General features: G+C 49.3%; 1 protein-coding gene across 4 annotated transcripts in view; it reads left to right on the forward strand.

Annotated features, from left to right (window-relative positions):
• The first annotated feature begins 1,038 nt into the window (after positions 1-1,038).
• CADM3 (cell adhesion molecule 3) overlaps positions 1,039-15,366 on the forward strand; it is a 92,449-nt gene continuing 78,121 nt past the window's right edge. For 3 of the 4 annotated variants that reach the window (XM_028710566.2, XM_077920016.1, XM_028710567.2), the window contains exon 1: positions 1,040-1,475. In XM_028710566.2, the coding sequence (XP_028566399.1) occupies positions 1,394-1,475 (82 nt within the window). In that variant the 5' untranslated portion in view covers positions 1,040-1,393. Of the gene's footprint in view, positions 1,476-15,366 lie in introns of all 4 variants that reach the window. The other variant, XM_077920015.1, reaches the window with a different exon arrangement.

The following is a 15,366-nucleotide window of genomic DNA, read 5'->3' on the forward strand; positions in this document are numbered from 1 at the left end:
AATCTGGCAACAAGCCCTACTTGACTCTTCGTTTTGACACCTGGGACAAATAACCTCCTTGCCCTAAGGCAAGCCCGGCCCTGCTCCTGAAGGCAATGTTTTCTGCACCTGGGAATGGGGGACCTGTGGTCAGTCAGATCCTGCTAAACTCCAACTCCCAGCAGCCCCAGCCAGCATGGCCAATGGTCAGGGATGATGGGAACTGTAGTCCAACACACACACCCTTCCTCAGCTTGGCTCCAAATTAGTGGGTTCAATCTGGCCACACGTCGCACCTTCCAGCCTGGAGAGGGTCGGGTCCAGGGTGCCAACCTGAATAAAATATTGGGGGGGGGGGAGAGATAAACCCCACCCAGCATAATCGATTACATGGCACGGTGCACGCACTCACACTATCAACTTTGGGGGGCCGGGCCCCCTCACATATTTTATTGGGGGGCCGAAGACCCCTCGGCCCCTAGGAGTTGGCTCCTATGGTCAGATCTAAGTGGCTTTGTTTGTCCTTTGCCATCAAGGTGGCCAGCCGCCCAGCGGTCAGGACAAGAGCTCCCCTCGGGCTCCCCCCCTTTTTTTTTTTTTTGGACGACGGGGAGGGCTGCTCTTCCAATATCCAACCCTGGGGGGGGATCAGCAGCAGCAGCAGCCCCGATATCAGCAACAGCATTCCACTCCCTCGGGGGAACGGAGCCATCTGGACTGCACCAACTCTGCTCTAAAAGGGGGGAGGGGAGCAGGGAGGACAACAAGAGAGAATGTGGGTACCCAGCTAGACCTGCCTGCAGGGAGGAAGCTCTGAAACTGGGAGGGGTGGAACCGGTGCAAAACATTGCAAGCTCCTGACCCCTCTCTCCAGTTCCATTCCAAGCCCCCCCCAACCCTCCTAAATTTGTACTGGTATAGGGGGTGGGGTAAGGGAGGGGAGGCTGGCGTCTCCCCTCTCCTCTCCTCTCCCTCCCTCCCGTCTTTCCTCGTCCTCCCCCCTCCTCCGAGGCCGAATGGTCTCGCCCTGCTGCTCTATTTAATCCCAGCTACTGCCGCATCCCTTCTCTCCCTCTTTAGTCAATACAGCAGCATCTATTTTGCCTGGCCCCTCGCTCGCTCGCCCGCCCGCCTCTCTCCGCGCCTGGGGTTTGTGCCACTGCGGTTTGGATCCAGAGAGAGAGAGCGAGACAGGGGGATCCACCGGGGAGAATTAAAGAGGCAGCGCGCCAGCGTTGATTTCCCCCCTTTTTCCCCCAGTGGGGAGGGGGAAGGACTTTAAGTTTGCTAGAAACCCAGGAAGAGGACGATTTCCCCTCCTCTCCCCCTTCGCCTTCCTGCCTTCCTCCTCTTCCCTCTTCCTCCCCCTCCCTCCCCCCGAAGGCAACCACCGGGACCCCCCACCCTCCCCAAGATGCTCTCTCCGGCTTGCAACGTCTTAATCCTCCTGGGGTCTTTCCTGATCGCCGCCAGCCAAGGGAACCTGTCTCACGATCGTGAGTTTTTGCCTAGCAAGGGGCATCCTTTTTATTTTAAAGGGGGTGGGGGTGGGGGGAGAGAGAGCGTATTGAGGATGTGGTGGTGGGCGATAAGGCATCGATGTGTATTATTGTGTTGGATATACACACACATATATATATTTAAGGCGCGGGGAGAGAAACAAAGGATGGTCCGGGATGGCAAGGGTTAAATAGCCAAGAGGGTCTTTGGGGATCGCGTTCCGTGGCTCGGGTCTGCGGTGGGAACCTATAGATGCGCATCATATGTGCGGGATATTTTTATTTATTTATCGCGAAAGCGCCGCACCGTCCGTTGTGGCTTGTGGGGCTGCGGGATGTTTATTTTTTTCTGTCGCGGTGGGTTTCCGCGTTTAAGACAATCGAGGCTGCCGGTTTTCGCTATCCCACAAAAAGACGGTCCCTCATCCTTTTCTGGGAGCGTGCGATAAAATGTGCCAGTCTCCCGACTCCAGTGTGCCAAAATGTGCCAATCTCCTGGCTCTTTCGAGAGAAGGGGTGCCCCCCCCCTCGAATGCAACCTGCCTGATTTCCTCCCTCCCTCTGTAAAAGGGATATTCTCGCACCATGAAAGCCAATCTCCTGGCATGAACGGATGGCCCGTTTAATAGGCGGCCCACCTGTTTTAAAAGGGCGTTGGAAGGGATGTCCCCATCCTTGTCCAATAACGGGGCAAGGCGGTTGGCCGGGACACCCTGGAAGCCAAAGGGGTCCCTACTCTGTTTTTCGAGGGTGGGGGGGAGAGAGAGAAGGGTGGCTGGGCGCTGGGTGGGGAATAAGAGGGGATGGCAGCCGCCCAGACTGCTGTGTTGATGTGTCTGGGGTGGGGTGGCAAAACTGCAGGAACGCTGCCAGATCTAATGCATGCAAACACACCCACATTGGGAGTGAGCGGGCGCTTAAGAGCGGGGAGGGGCAGGTGGGTGGCGGAAGAAAGGAGGCGATGCTGGGTGGGTGGGTACTTCGCCTTGCCAGCAACATCAACAAGCCGAGTGGGGCTGGCTGCCTGGCTGGCTAGGGACGCTGCCGCAGCAACAGACGCAAGGCTGGCAAGGCGAGGGGCAGAGGGCGATGGCACCGGCTCCGCTAGCCGCCTCTTGCCAAGGCGGCGTGGGCTTGGCACCCGGCAGGGCCACCTGCAGGTCGCGTCGCTGGCTTTGTTTGGGTGGGCGAGCAGCAGATTCTTGTACAAGGAGGTGGCTGAGCCAATTTCTCCATCATTTTTTTTTTTTAAATCACAACAACTACTCTGCCCCCTCCTTGAAGTCTGGCCGCAGTGGCGTCCAAGGAGTTGGAAGCTCGGATATTGCAGTGACAGGGGACACTAGGGCGGGGGGACCGGCCTGGGAGGGGCCAGGCAATAATAAATAAGAGCACATGGCTTGCATCCCACCCAGGCATCGATCGCGCCCGCCGCTGCTTCGCATCATCCGTGCATCTGGCAAAGTAGAGCCGTTGCCTTTGGAAGCTCCCGGGAAGGCAGTCGGTCTTGACTGGGCGGGGGCGGGAGCGCGGGGCGCTAACAAGGGCGTCTATCTATTGTCTTGTTGCCGTTCTGGGCAAAGGCAGCGATGGCATGTTGCAAAAGTAGGAGTAGACATTAATGACCATAACAGTGGGACGTAGGAGTCTCCTTGCAAAGGTGCCTATGGCTTCAGTTGGGCGGTTTGTTGTTTTGTAACATTACAAGCATTTTTTAAAAAACAACAACAACACACACACAAATACACTGGCAGTGAAGGCCGAGGCAGAACAGTACGGAAGGTTGGAGGAAAAAAAATATTCCACATTGCAACAACTAGGCAGGTGCAAAGGATGAGAGAACTGAGCTTCCCCTGTTGAATTCTGAGCTTGACCAACTTGGAAAAGCTGCCTGCACAAAGATGAAGAGCTATTTCTGCAGGTTCTTTGCTGGCTGTGTGGGTCGGGTGGCAGGGGATGAAGTGTTCAAGGGGGTGGTCTTTAGGAGGGGCTGCCAGCTCCACACCCACACCCCAGAAATGGGAGGGGAGAAGGCACTTCATTTGTGGTGCTGCTGTGCTGAGCGGAGGGTGTTGCGGTTATGTAGGTCAGAGAGGGAGGCCCCCCCCCACCTCTGAGTACATCCTTAATAGCTCCCTACTGGATTGGACTGTGGGGGGCGGGTGGGGGGCGTTAGGTTGAAAAAAAGCGGGAGCATCTGGCCAGCCTGCACTCTGGGACTGCAGAAGAGAACAGCCTGCTTCTGCCGTTGACTGATTTAGGTGATGCAGAGTGCCCGTTTGATGCCAACCGTCCCCTTCTCTCTCCAGCTGGTTGGGATGGATTGCCATCCATCATCTGCCCAGCAGTATGCTAGAAATGCTGATGGCCTTCAAAAATCCATTTTTTAAGGGAGGGGTGTCGTGTTTGATGGGGCAGCTAGCAAGCCTACAATGTCCTCTTTGGGATGCAGTCCAAGATTTCCTGGCAGTGTGGGGCTCTTAGAACTGTTCCTTGTTTTTGCTTCCCAACCTCCTCCCAAGTACCTAATAAGAGCCCTGCTGGATTGGACCCAAGGCCTATCTAGTCCTGCAAACTATTGACCCACAGTAGCCTATCAGATCCCTCTGAGATGCCTACCACCAACCTTCTCCTGCTGTTCTTCTCCAGGGACTGATCTTCAGAGGCAACACTGCCTCTGGTCCTGGAGACAGGACACTGCCCCACCATGGCTAGTAGCCACTGGGAGCCTTACCCTCCATGCATCCATGCATCTAATCATCTCTTAAAGCCACCCAGGCCTGTTGTGGCCGTTGCCACATCTTGCTGCAGAAAGCTCCATAGTTGGTCATAACTAGCTGCCTGCCTCCTAGCCCAAACCGGTCCATCTTTAAGCATTCTTGGCCTGCCAGCATAGGAAGCTGCTTTATAGAATCATAGAATTGTAGAGTTGGAAGGAACCCCGAGAGTCATCTAGTCCAACCCCCTGCAATGCAGGTAGCTTTTGCCCAACCTGGAGCTCAAACCCACAACCATGAGAATAAGAGTCTCGTGCTCTACTGACAGCTATCCAGGAAGCTAATGAATCAGACCACTGGCCCATCTTGTTTAAGATTGTCAGGACAGACTGCTGTGAATGTAGCTGAGTCCACTTTGCTGAATCAGGTTTGCGCAACAGGGAACCGACCCAACACAGAACACAGGGGTGGCCCACCAGGAGCTGAATAAAACTGTTCTGAGAAGCTAGTCTGGGACAAGGAAAGGGGGTGTGAGAGAGGAACATCTGGCAAGAATCAATGTGTTGCTGGTCATGAGTGGGTTCCTTTTTATGCATAGGACATGGGAGTATGGGAAGCTGCCTTACAGAGTCAAACCATCGACTTGGGAGCTCTGTATTGTCTACACCAGGGTTTCTCAAAAACGGATCTCCAGCTGTTTTTGGACCACAACTCCCACCATCCCTAGCTAGCAGGACCAGTGGTCAGGGATGATGGGAACTGTAGTCCAAAAACACCTGGAGACCTGAGTTTGGTCTACACTGACAGGCTGTAGCTCTCCAGGATTTCAGACTAGGAGACTTTCCCAAGAGCCCTACCTGTAGAATGGCATGGATTGAACTCAGGGCCTTCTGTGTGCAAGGCACATGCCCTCCTACTGAGCTGCAGTCCTGCTCTCACGTCACACAGAGAGGTTGCAAGTGGAGGTGGGAGATCTAACGCCAGTGTTAGAATCTGTCACCTGACATGATTGACTCATGGTGCTTTATGGCAAGGGTTGCCCTCCCAATGTGGTTAGACTCCAACTCCCATCATCCATACTGGCTGAGGCTGATGGGAGCTGGAGTCCACACATGAAGGGCGACAGGTTCCCTGCCCCTGATACAGAGGAAAGGATGGGTAGAAAATAATAATAATATTATGATCACAGGTAGTTATCTGGGCACATGTTGTTATTGCATTCAAAAATATACAGTGATGGTAAGATAAAGGTAAAGGTACCCCTGCCCGTACGGGCCAGTCGTGTCCGACTCTAGGGTTGTGCGCCCATCTCACTTAAGAGGCCAGGGGCCAGCGCTGTCCACAGACACTTCCGGGTCACGTGGCCAGCATGACAAGCTGCATCTGGTGAGCCAGCGCAGCACACGGAAATGCTGTTTACCTTCCCGCTAGTAAGCGGTCCCTATTTCTCTACTTGCACCTGGGGGTGCTTTCGAACTGCTAGGTTGGCAGGTGCTGGGACCGAGCAACAGGAGCGCACCCCGCCGCGGGGATTCGAACCGCCGACCTGACGATCAGCAAGTCCTAGGCGCTGAGGTTTTACCCACAGCGCCACCCGCGTCCCTCACAGTGATGGTATCAGTCCTTTAATCCTCACTGTTTTTGGAACATGCAGAATGTACACCGTGGCCGTTGGGAATTTTGTGTTGCATATGTATGTGGAAGTCTGAGGGCTGTATCTGCATTTGAACAGAGTAGACCCACTGAAATGAGTGGAGCCACATTAATCATTTCCATTATTTTCAATAGGTCTACTCTGAGTAGGAGTACCACTTAATCCACTGCAGGGCAAGGGGCATGAAAGTGCAACGCACAAAATGTAGGTTGACCCAATAATTTTAAGACTACCTTCAATACGATCTATACATGCCTACTCACAAGTAAGCCATGCTGGGCCCAGTGGGACTTAACTCCTAAACCAAGTGGGTATCGTTTTATAACTTTAACATATTTAAAGCAGTTGACTACAGGAGAATGAAATTTTTGCCCAAGTATATGTCAATCACCCCAGTTTCTTTTTCCTCATTAGTGGAAATACTAGGAAGTGGGCTCAGGGACATTCCTTCCCTGATTGGTTTGGTTAAACACTACCGGTGCATGAAATGCATTTATATAAAATCATAGAACTGTAGAGTTGGAAGGGAACTAGTCCAACCGCACAAATGTTACTGGTTATTCAAAACAGATACCTCTTTGTCATTCCTTCCCAGCATGTTGCTCTTAGCAGTCATAGAACGAGCAGAAGTTAAACAGACCTGGCTTTCTGGGGTGTGGGACTGTAACAGAATGTCACCTGTTGATTTTCCGCCTGTTGTGCAGTTATTGTTTCTCGTCATCTAAGCTGAGGGAGCTTGAGACTGGAAGACAACTTGGCAACATCACTTGTTTAATTTCTACACATAGGAAAGTTGTTTCTGCCTTTTCAGTCTAACCTACTTCACAGGGTTCTTGGGGAGGACCACGTGAACCAACCTGAGCACCTTGATGGAAAGGTGAACTTAAATGTCTTAGAGCTCTGGAATCCATCTTGCATCAAGGCCACTGAGCTTAGCTCTGTTCTTAAGCACAGACGAAGGCGGACTGATGGGTTGGGCCAGAGATCTTTCTAGCCGAGTCTCCCGTTTATCCCCCGTGGCCAGCCAGCTGCCTCTGGTAACCCCCCAGGGAAGACACAATAGCAACTTGCCTCCCTTTCTGTAACACAGCAGATAGAGCTCGGCGAATCCATCAATTTTGGTTTTTCATTTTGCTGCAGTTCAGTCATTTCCACATCGGGCTGTGATTTTTTTTCCCTTTTCCTTTAAAAAAGTTAGTTGTGAAAATTTAGCATTTTAGTGTGAATTTCTCCTAAGATACACAATTTATTTATTTATTGGTATGCAATTTTGCCTAATATATACAGTTTTTGCAAAGCATGTTTCCCCCTAATATAAAACATTTCCTTGCCATTGTCTTAATATATGCACTGTAATGCACAAGTTGCTTTTGCACTTAGCCTTAGAACAACACTGCAATATTTGCAGAAGCACAAATTTCAGAGGGTGCCTGGGTTTTGGTCCTCATTATCCTTTTGGGAAGTGAAAAAATGAGGCAGGATTGACTTCAACTGCCAATGGAATTGAATTTCCCCTCGTTGCTATTTGGGGTGGAAGAGCCTGGTGCTCTCCAGGAGTGGGTGGACTACAAGTCCCATCATCCCTGGTCACCATGGCCAGTGGCCAGGCATCATGGTAACTGGAGTCCAACTGCACTTTGAGGCCATCAGATTGCCTCGCCTGTTCCACATAGCTTTTCCAGGCTAGATGGAAGGGTCTAGACTTCTGTCAAGCTGTGTCTCTCCCCACCCTCTGTAGCCCGTTCTGTGCTGTGGAATGTTCCAGCAAGTTCCTCTTGGCACGTCTCCAAAAGCCTTCAGGGGGGAAAAAACCCAAAAAACATAGAACAAAACATCTAAACCACAGAGGCAGAAAACAAAGCACTGGAGCCAATGGGATTCTGAAGGGCTCTTGTCCTTTCTGTGGGAGAAAGAACAAGGTCACATTCAGTCTGTATTGATTCTAGGAGAAGGATCTGAAACGAGGGAGAGAATAGCGGCGACATGGGCTTGTTTCTTGGCTAGGTCCTGAGGTCGAGGGCAATTGTGGATGAGACAGGCCTAGGATAGCTCTGTACTCCAAAAGTGGGCTGCCTCTTCCACCTCTATATCTATGTGATGGGGGCCATGCTTTCTAAATCAGTCTGCAGTGAATGCTATTTTATGGGGGGGGGGGGCGGATGTCCCAACGCCTTTCCTGTTTAGTTGATGACTGCTGCTTCTGCACCATTTTTATTTTGAGGGGCGTGTGCATCTTCCAGGCAGTTTGATTCCAGCCAATCAGGGATCACAGTGTGATTCCAGCCAATTGGGGGCCATGCAGACTGCTGCTTCCGTACCATTTTACTTGGAGGGGTGTGTACACCTTCCAGGGTTGGTGATTCCAGCCAATCAAGGATCGCAGTGTGATTTCAGCCAATCAGGGGCCACAACCAACTGCTGCTTCCTCACCATTTTTATTTTGAGGGGCGTGTGCATCTTCCAGGCAGTGTGATCTCAGCCAATCAGGGGCCACATGGGCAGCACCTGTGCTCTGCAATGCCCTACTTACTGACACCAGGGAGCCAGCCCCCCAAATTGTTTTAGAAAAGTTTTCAGGAGGTGGCATTTTCAACAAGCCTGTCCAGAGGACACACAATTTAGCTGCCTTGATTTGTTTCAAAGTTTTTATTGATGCTGCTGCTGTACTTAATGATGGTGGTTTTCATGAAGATTTATTTTTAATTGGTTTGTGGGGGGTTTGTTTCCAGCCACGGTAGGTTGTATCTAATTAAGCTCAGAGTAGATTGATTGAAAATGGTGGGCTGAAGTTGGCCAACTTTGTGAAAGACAATGAGTGCACTTGGAGCAGGACTAACATTCAGTATATTTCACACATCGCTTCGAGACCAAGTGGATCAAGCCATTTGCAAATATTCAAAATAAAATAAAATGATGCGGGACTACCAGTTGACTTTGGCTATGTGATGAAGTCACATAGCCAGTTGAGAGAGAGAGAGAGAGGAAGTGGTTCTTCCTGGGTTAACACCGCCCTTACTCTGAATGGGCCAGCGCTTACTCCTTTCCACAGCACCCCTTGAAAAACTGCTGAACGGGGGTTACTTTTCATGGCATATGTAGCCCAGCTCTTGTCTCATCTCCACTGTCAGGTATGGATAAAGGCTGTGGACTTAGCAGCGAAGAGGTGCTTTCAGGACATCTCTTTTACTCTCTGTCAGGCTTGCTTATCGGGCTTCCGATGACTCCTTATTTGCCTCCCAACCCATATCGCTCCATTTGTCTCTCTCTCTTTGCTCCTTCTCTTGATCCATCTGCCTTTCCCATTAAGTCAGTACAGAGAGTGCCTCAATTAAGACAAGCTACCCAAGTTGCAAGAGGAGCAGCAGAAGGCTGTAAAGAGAGCCCAGAGGAAGGAGCAGCCAAGTTCTCCTTTTGCCAATGCCTGTGCCGCTAGGACTCCAATCCCGGGCTGCTCCTGGCCCCTTCCCAGTACAGTATTTAGCTTCTTTCCTTCCAGTTTCTAGACCTTTAAGTGCTTCAGAAAGCAGACCCCTCCTCCTTCCCCTTTCAGGGGTCGACTTTGAGAAGTCGGCCATACTTGCTGGGAGTTGTAGTTCAGCAATGCCTGGCAGGCTGAAGATTCCCCGTACCTGATTTAGAACACAGAATCATAGGAGCTGGAAGGGGACCTCAAGAGTCATCTAGTCTAACCCCCTGCAATGCAGGAATCGCAGCACATCCCAAAACATGTAAAACCAATCGCATACCCTTGCAGTTCCAAATTTCAAGGGAGTTGCAGCCAGTAGCTATCAGCCACCAGGTAAAAAGAGCTGTCATTAAATCCCCCACTCCCAAAAGTCCATACATTTGCTCTTTTGATTGTCCAAAAATGGGTATCTGAAGCCCCCACTCCTTGCAACGCCCTATCCCTGCTGATGGGCCTGAGCAAACATGCCCCTTTCTTCCTGCTGCAAATGTAGCTGGGATTTGTGCATCTTGCAACGGCCAAATTGCTTATGAACTCCACCCTTCCGGCACTTCAATATTCAGCGTGGTTTAGCAGGTGGGTTTGAAAACGGTCGGCTACTCTGTTACCCACTTAACCCTCCAGACAGAAGAGTGTTTTTCAGCAATTGTGTGACAATGTCAAGCCGCACACCACACAACAAGCCAACCTTTAATGAAACGATGCAGAGCAAATATCACTGGGATCAAGGAATCTGCAACGACAGCCCTCTCTTCTACCAGGCTTCCCACTCCCTGCCTTTCCACAAACCATTGCAAAGCAAAGTTGCTGTTTGGCAGTGACAGTCTGGCTCGGAGCCTGCCGGTTCTGAACGTCCGGGAGTGGTGACATTTCTTAACGTCTACTCGGACACTGAGGTCCAGCGCCGAGGGCCTTCTGGTGGTTCCCTCACTGTGAGAAGCTAAGTTACAGGGAACCAGGCAGAGGGCCTTCTCGGTAGTGGCACCCGCCCTGTGGAACGCCCTCCCACCAGATGTCAAAGAGAACAACAACTACCAGACTTTTAGAAGACATCTGAAGGCAGCCCTGTTTAGGGAAGCTTTTAATATTTGATGCATTACTGTATTTTAATATTTTGTTGGAGGCTGCCCAGAGTGGCTGGGGAAGCCCAGCGAGATGGGCGGGGTATAAATTATTATTATTATTATTATTATTATTATTATTATTATTATTATTATTAATTTCTTATTCAGACAGTCTTGCTCTCTTTTTAAAAATTACCTCCAAATTTCAAGTGAGAAAATAGGAAGAGAATCCCTGCTGGATCAGGCCAAAGGGGCCCATCTAGTCCAGCATCCTGTTCTCACAGTGGCCAACCAGATGCCTATTTGAGAAGCCCACAAGCGGGACCAGGGTGCAACAGCAACTCTCCCCTCCTGCAGTTTCCAGCAAGTGCATACCAGAGCATACCCTCCAACATTTCTCCAATGAAAACAGGAACGTCCTATTCCATAATAACAATAGTAGTAGTAGTAGTAGTGGCAGTAGTAGTAATTTTATTATTTATGCCCCGTCCACCTGACTGGGTTGCCCCAGCCACTCTGGGTGGCTTCCAACATATATAAAAGCGTAATTAAACATTATTATTATTTTTAAAAAAACCCTTCCCTATACAGGGCTGCCTTCAGATGTCTTCTAAAGGTTGTTTAGAAGTTACTCATCTCCTTGGCTCAGGAGTCGCATAACCCCATACTCTCCAACTTTTATTTTTCTGATTAAAATAGGGACGTGCTAAGTAAAAGCCAGATATTCCAGGATCAAATTGGGAGGGCTGCTGTAAATCTGAGACTGTCCCTGGAAAACAGGGGCACTTGGAGGATCTGTTCAGATGCCTGCTGTCTTCAACCATAGAGGCCGATCATAGACATTGTGACGTGTGCAGAAGCGTTAGGACAAACCAAAGAAAGTCCTTCTTCACACAGTTAAACTATGGAACGTGGTCCCACAAGGTGTGCTGATGGCAGCTAATTTGGAGGATTTGACCAATTCCTGGAGAATGAGGCTATGAGGCTCTACCTTCACTGTTAGAGGCAGCATGGCTCTGAATATCTCTTGCTGGGAATTATGGGGAGAGTTACTGTTGGGCTTAGGCCCTGTTTGTGGGCTTCCCATTGGGGCCTCTACTTGGCCACTGTAGGATGCTGCCCCAGATGGACCTTCAGACTGATCCATCAGCCAGGTCCTCCTTACATTCTTACAGACCCTGATAGATGGCCACCCAACCTCTGCTTATAAACCTCCACTGAAGGAGAGTCCAGCACCTTTCGAGGGAGTCTGTTCCACTGCTCAGCAGCAATCTAAACACCGATCTCTTAACAGCGGTGCTGTGTGAAGGGGCACAGTCCTCTGAGAGAGGAAAACACTGCCCAATTCCCCTTTAAATGCAGACCTGTGACTTAGACTTCATTACCACAAGGCGGAGAGAGGGCAGTGGATTAAATCAAGACTTTGAATTCCCAGGTACACCCCTCCTCTCCCCATCGTGACCCCCTGCTGGCTAATGTATTTTCTGCTCTTGATGAGATTTAAGCTGTCAGTTTTGCAAAGCGGAATGGGCAAAGGAGATGAGGTGAGGGGGGCGGGCAGCTCCCTCGCCGGCCCCTAAACTCACGTTCCTCCAGGGGCATCAGCCAGCATCAGGCAAGCGAAGGAGAGAGAGAGAGAGAGAGAGAGAGAGAGAGAGAGAGAGAGAGAGAGGACTGTGAGCTGTATGGCTGGATCTCTGCGGGTTTTTCAGTTTAGAGAGAAGGCAGGTCAGAGGAGACCTGGTCGAGCTGTGTAAAATGGCATGGAGGAAAACAAACAGGGGGAAGTTCCTCCTGCTTGCTTTCGTCATGCTAGAACTCGGGGCCATCCAACGAAGCTGAACGTTTGAAGATTCAGGACTGAGGGAGGAGAATTTTCTTCACACGTTGCAAAGAATAAGCTGTACAGTTTGTTCCCACGATGTGTACTGATGGCTTTAAAAGGGGGCTGTGCCAATTTGATGGAAGTCTGGGCTGTTAATGGCTACTAGCCACAGGATGGCTACATTTTATTTGAGCTGTTGAAGGAAGTACAGTGGTACCTCGGGTTAAGTACTTAATTCGTTCCGGAGGTCTGTACTTAACCTGAAACTGTTCTTAACCTGAAGCACCACTTTAGCTAATGGGGCCTCCTGCTGCTGCCACGCCGCCGGAGCACGATTTCTGTTCTCATCCTGAAGCAAAGTTCTTAACCTGAAGCACTATTTCTGGGTTAGCGGAGTCTGTAACCTGAAGCGTATGTAACCCGAGGTACCATTGTATGCATCTAAATACAGTGGTACCTCGGGTTAAGAACTTAATTCGTTCTGGAGGTCTGTTCTTAACCTGAAACTGTTCTTAACCTGAGGTAACACTTTAGCTAATGGGGCCTCCCGCTACCGCCACGCAATTTCTGTTCTCATCCTGAAGCGAAGTTCTTAACCTGAGGTACTATTTCTGGGTTAGTGGAGTCTGTAACCTGAAGCGTCTGTAACCTGAAGCGTCTGTAACCCGAGGTACCACTGTACCAGTATCTGGTTAGCCAGATTGATTCGTATGTTGTTGGCGGATTTTTGTTGTTGTCTTGTTGGGCTGTGTATGTGATAAAGGGGAACCATACTGGGGTGAAGGCGTCTTCTTCTATTTGTCCCCAGGTCAGTTTCAGTTTATTGGTTAGTTTTGTTCTAATAAGGCTGTTTCCCATACTATTTGATACCGTTGGTCCATTCTTACTCCTGACAGGTCTCTCCAGTGTCTGGCTATGATGCTTCTGGCTGCTGAGAGTAGGTGGGTTGTGAGCTCTCAAAAACAATTTTCACTACAGCCAATCAAAGACAACCAACCACACCCTAGGCTACCTCCAGCCTCTCTCGCCACCCAAGAAATACAACCAGTGAGTAGTAAGAGAACCCACACAAATGACGCTGACACAAAACCCCACACATACACTAAGCAGAAGAATAGAAGCATTGCCACCTAATCCCACTCACCATTCCCTCTCCCCATTTTCTCCCTAACCTAACACTGTGTGTAACACTGATGTCCCACAACAAATGAAACTGATCTGTAGAAAACACACCATGGAAAAGGAGACAATGCACATGTTTTTGTAAACTAAGAAATCTTTAATAAAACTATATTAATTAAATATATTAATTTAAAAAATAAAAATAAACACCAGTATCTGGGAATTTTAAGTGAGGAGAGTGGTTTTGCACTCAGGCTACCCTTATGGGCTTTCCATGGGCATCTGGCTGACTTCTGCAAGAGCAGTGGGCTGGATTAGATGGGACTTTGGCAGTGCTGTTAGGTTCTTCTGCCTTCCAGATCTTCCATTTTGTGGGAGGGATTTCAGACCCTCCAAGTGCCCCTATTATCCAGGGACAGTCCCGGATTTACAGTAGCCGTCGTGGTTTCTGACCTGATCCCATAATGTTCCGCTTTTCCTTAGGACATGCCTATTTTCATTGGAGAAATGTTGGATGGTGTGGAGTTATCCGACCCCCAAGCCATAATTTTTAATGTTTTATTAGGTTTTTATATATGTTGGAAGCCGCCCAGAGTGGCTGAGGAAACCCAGTCAGATGAACAGGGTATAGATCATAACATTATTATTATTATAGAGAGCCAGTGTGGTGTAGTGGTTAAGAGCGGTAGTCACGTAATCTGGGGAACCGGGTTCGCGTCTCCGCTCCTCCACATGCAGCTGCTGGGTGACCTTGGGCCAGTCACACTTCTTTGAAGTCTCTCAGCCCCACTCACCTCACTGAGTGTTTGTTGTGGGGGAGGAAGGGAAAGGAGATTGTTAGCCGCTTTGAGACTCCTGAAGGGGAGTGAAAGGCGGGATATCAAATCCAAACTCTTCTTCTTCTATTGTTATTGTTATTGAATAGGTTGTCCCTATTTTCATTGGAGAAATGTTGGAGGGTATGGGATTTTCATTGCCCAAATGTTGATTTTTATCTTTGTATGGAATGAGTTACATTTATAATGTTCCCTTCCTCTAAGAAGAACAAAGTGGGTTTTAAGCCTCAAAACAAGCTTGTGAGGTAGGTTAATTGGAGACCAGTGGTTCAGTCCGGCAGCTTGTTGTGTCTCTGAATGGAGTTGGATCAGGTTCAGAGACCTTCTGTTCGCGTGTGATTAATTATTTTTATTTAGGAAGATCCATAGAGTGCTAAATCAAAAACTAAAATCTCTAAACGGTTTATGTGAAATGGTGTATGCTATTCATTAGAAGTAGCAAATCGAAGGAAACCTTTAAAAAGCAGCAAGCAGACTAACATGATCAACATGTAGATAAAATCAATGGATTTTAAAAACAGATAAATGTCACAAGGCGACATGTCTGAGTAGGCTTACCTAAACAAGAAGTTTTCAGCAGACCTTGGAAACAGCCAAGTGAAGGCGCCTGCCTAAGTCAATAGGCGAGGAGTTCCAGAGAGAGTCCGTAGCTGCTGCTTGCTATGCTAAAATATTGATTTATTGTTAATGCAAAATGAACATTATATGGCGCTTGTGAAAGTGCCAGTTCCACAGAGTGAAGCGGTCCAAGTGGGTGCACATAGGGAAAGATGATTGTTCAAGTAAACTGGCCCTAAGCTGTTGTGGGTTTTGTATATTTAATAGTGACACTTTGAATATGGCCAGGGAACAAATTGGCAGCCAGCGCAGATCTCTGAGCGCAAGTGGAATATGCTGCCACAGTCTCCCTTCTGTCAGCAATCACGCTGCAGCATTCTACACTATATATCTATTTTATTTTAAGGTACTTATGCAGCAGTTATCTGGCAAGCCTCACAAAGCAGCTGTTTAATGCTGTCTCCCATCAGCTTTATGGCTAGGGGGAACATTTAAACTTGAGTTTCTCGCAGGCAAACTAAACGCTTTGGCCGCTGCATCGCACCGTAGCTCAGGGGAAGAGCATCTGATTATGCGGAAGGTTCCGGGTTCAATCCCTGCCATCTCCAGGTAGAGCTGGAAAGGACTCATGCCTGAAGAGCTGCTG

The sequence above is a fragment of the Podarcis muralis genome, chromosome 16 (assembly GCF_964188315.1).
Source record: "Podarcis muralis chromosome 16, rPodMur119.hap1.1, whole genome shotgun sequence".
Taxonomy (NCBI): Eukaryota; Metazoa; Chordata; class Lepidosauria; order Squamata; family Lacertidae; genus Podarcis; species Podarcis muralis.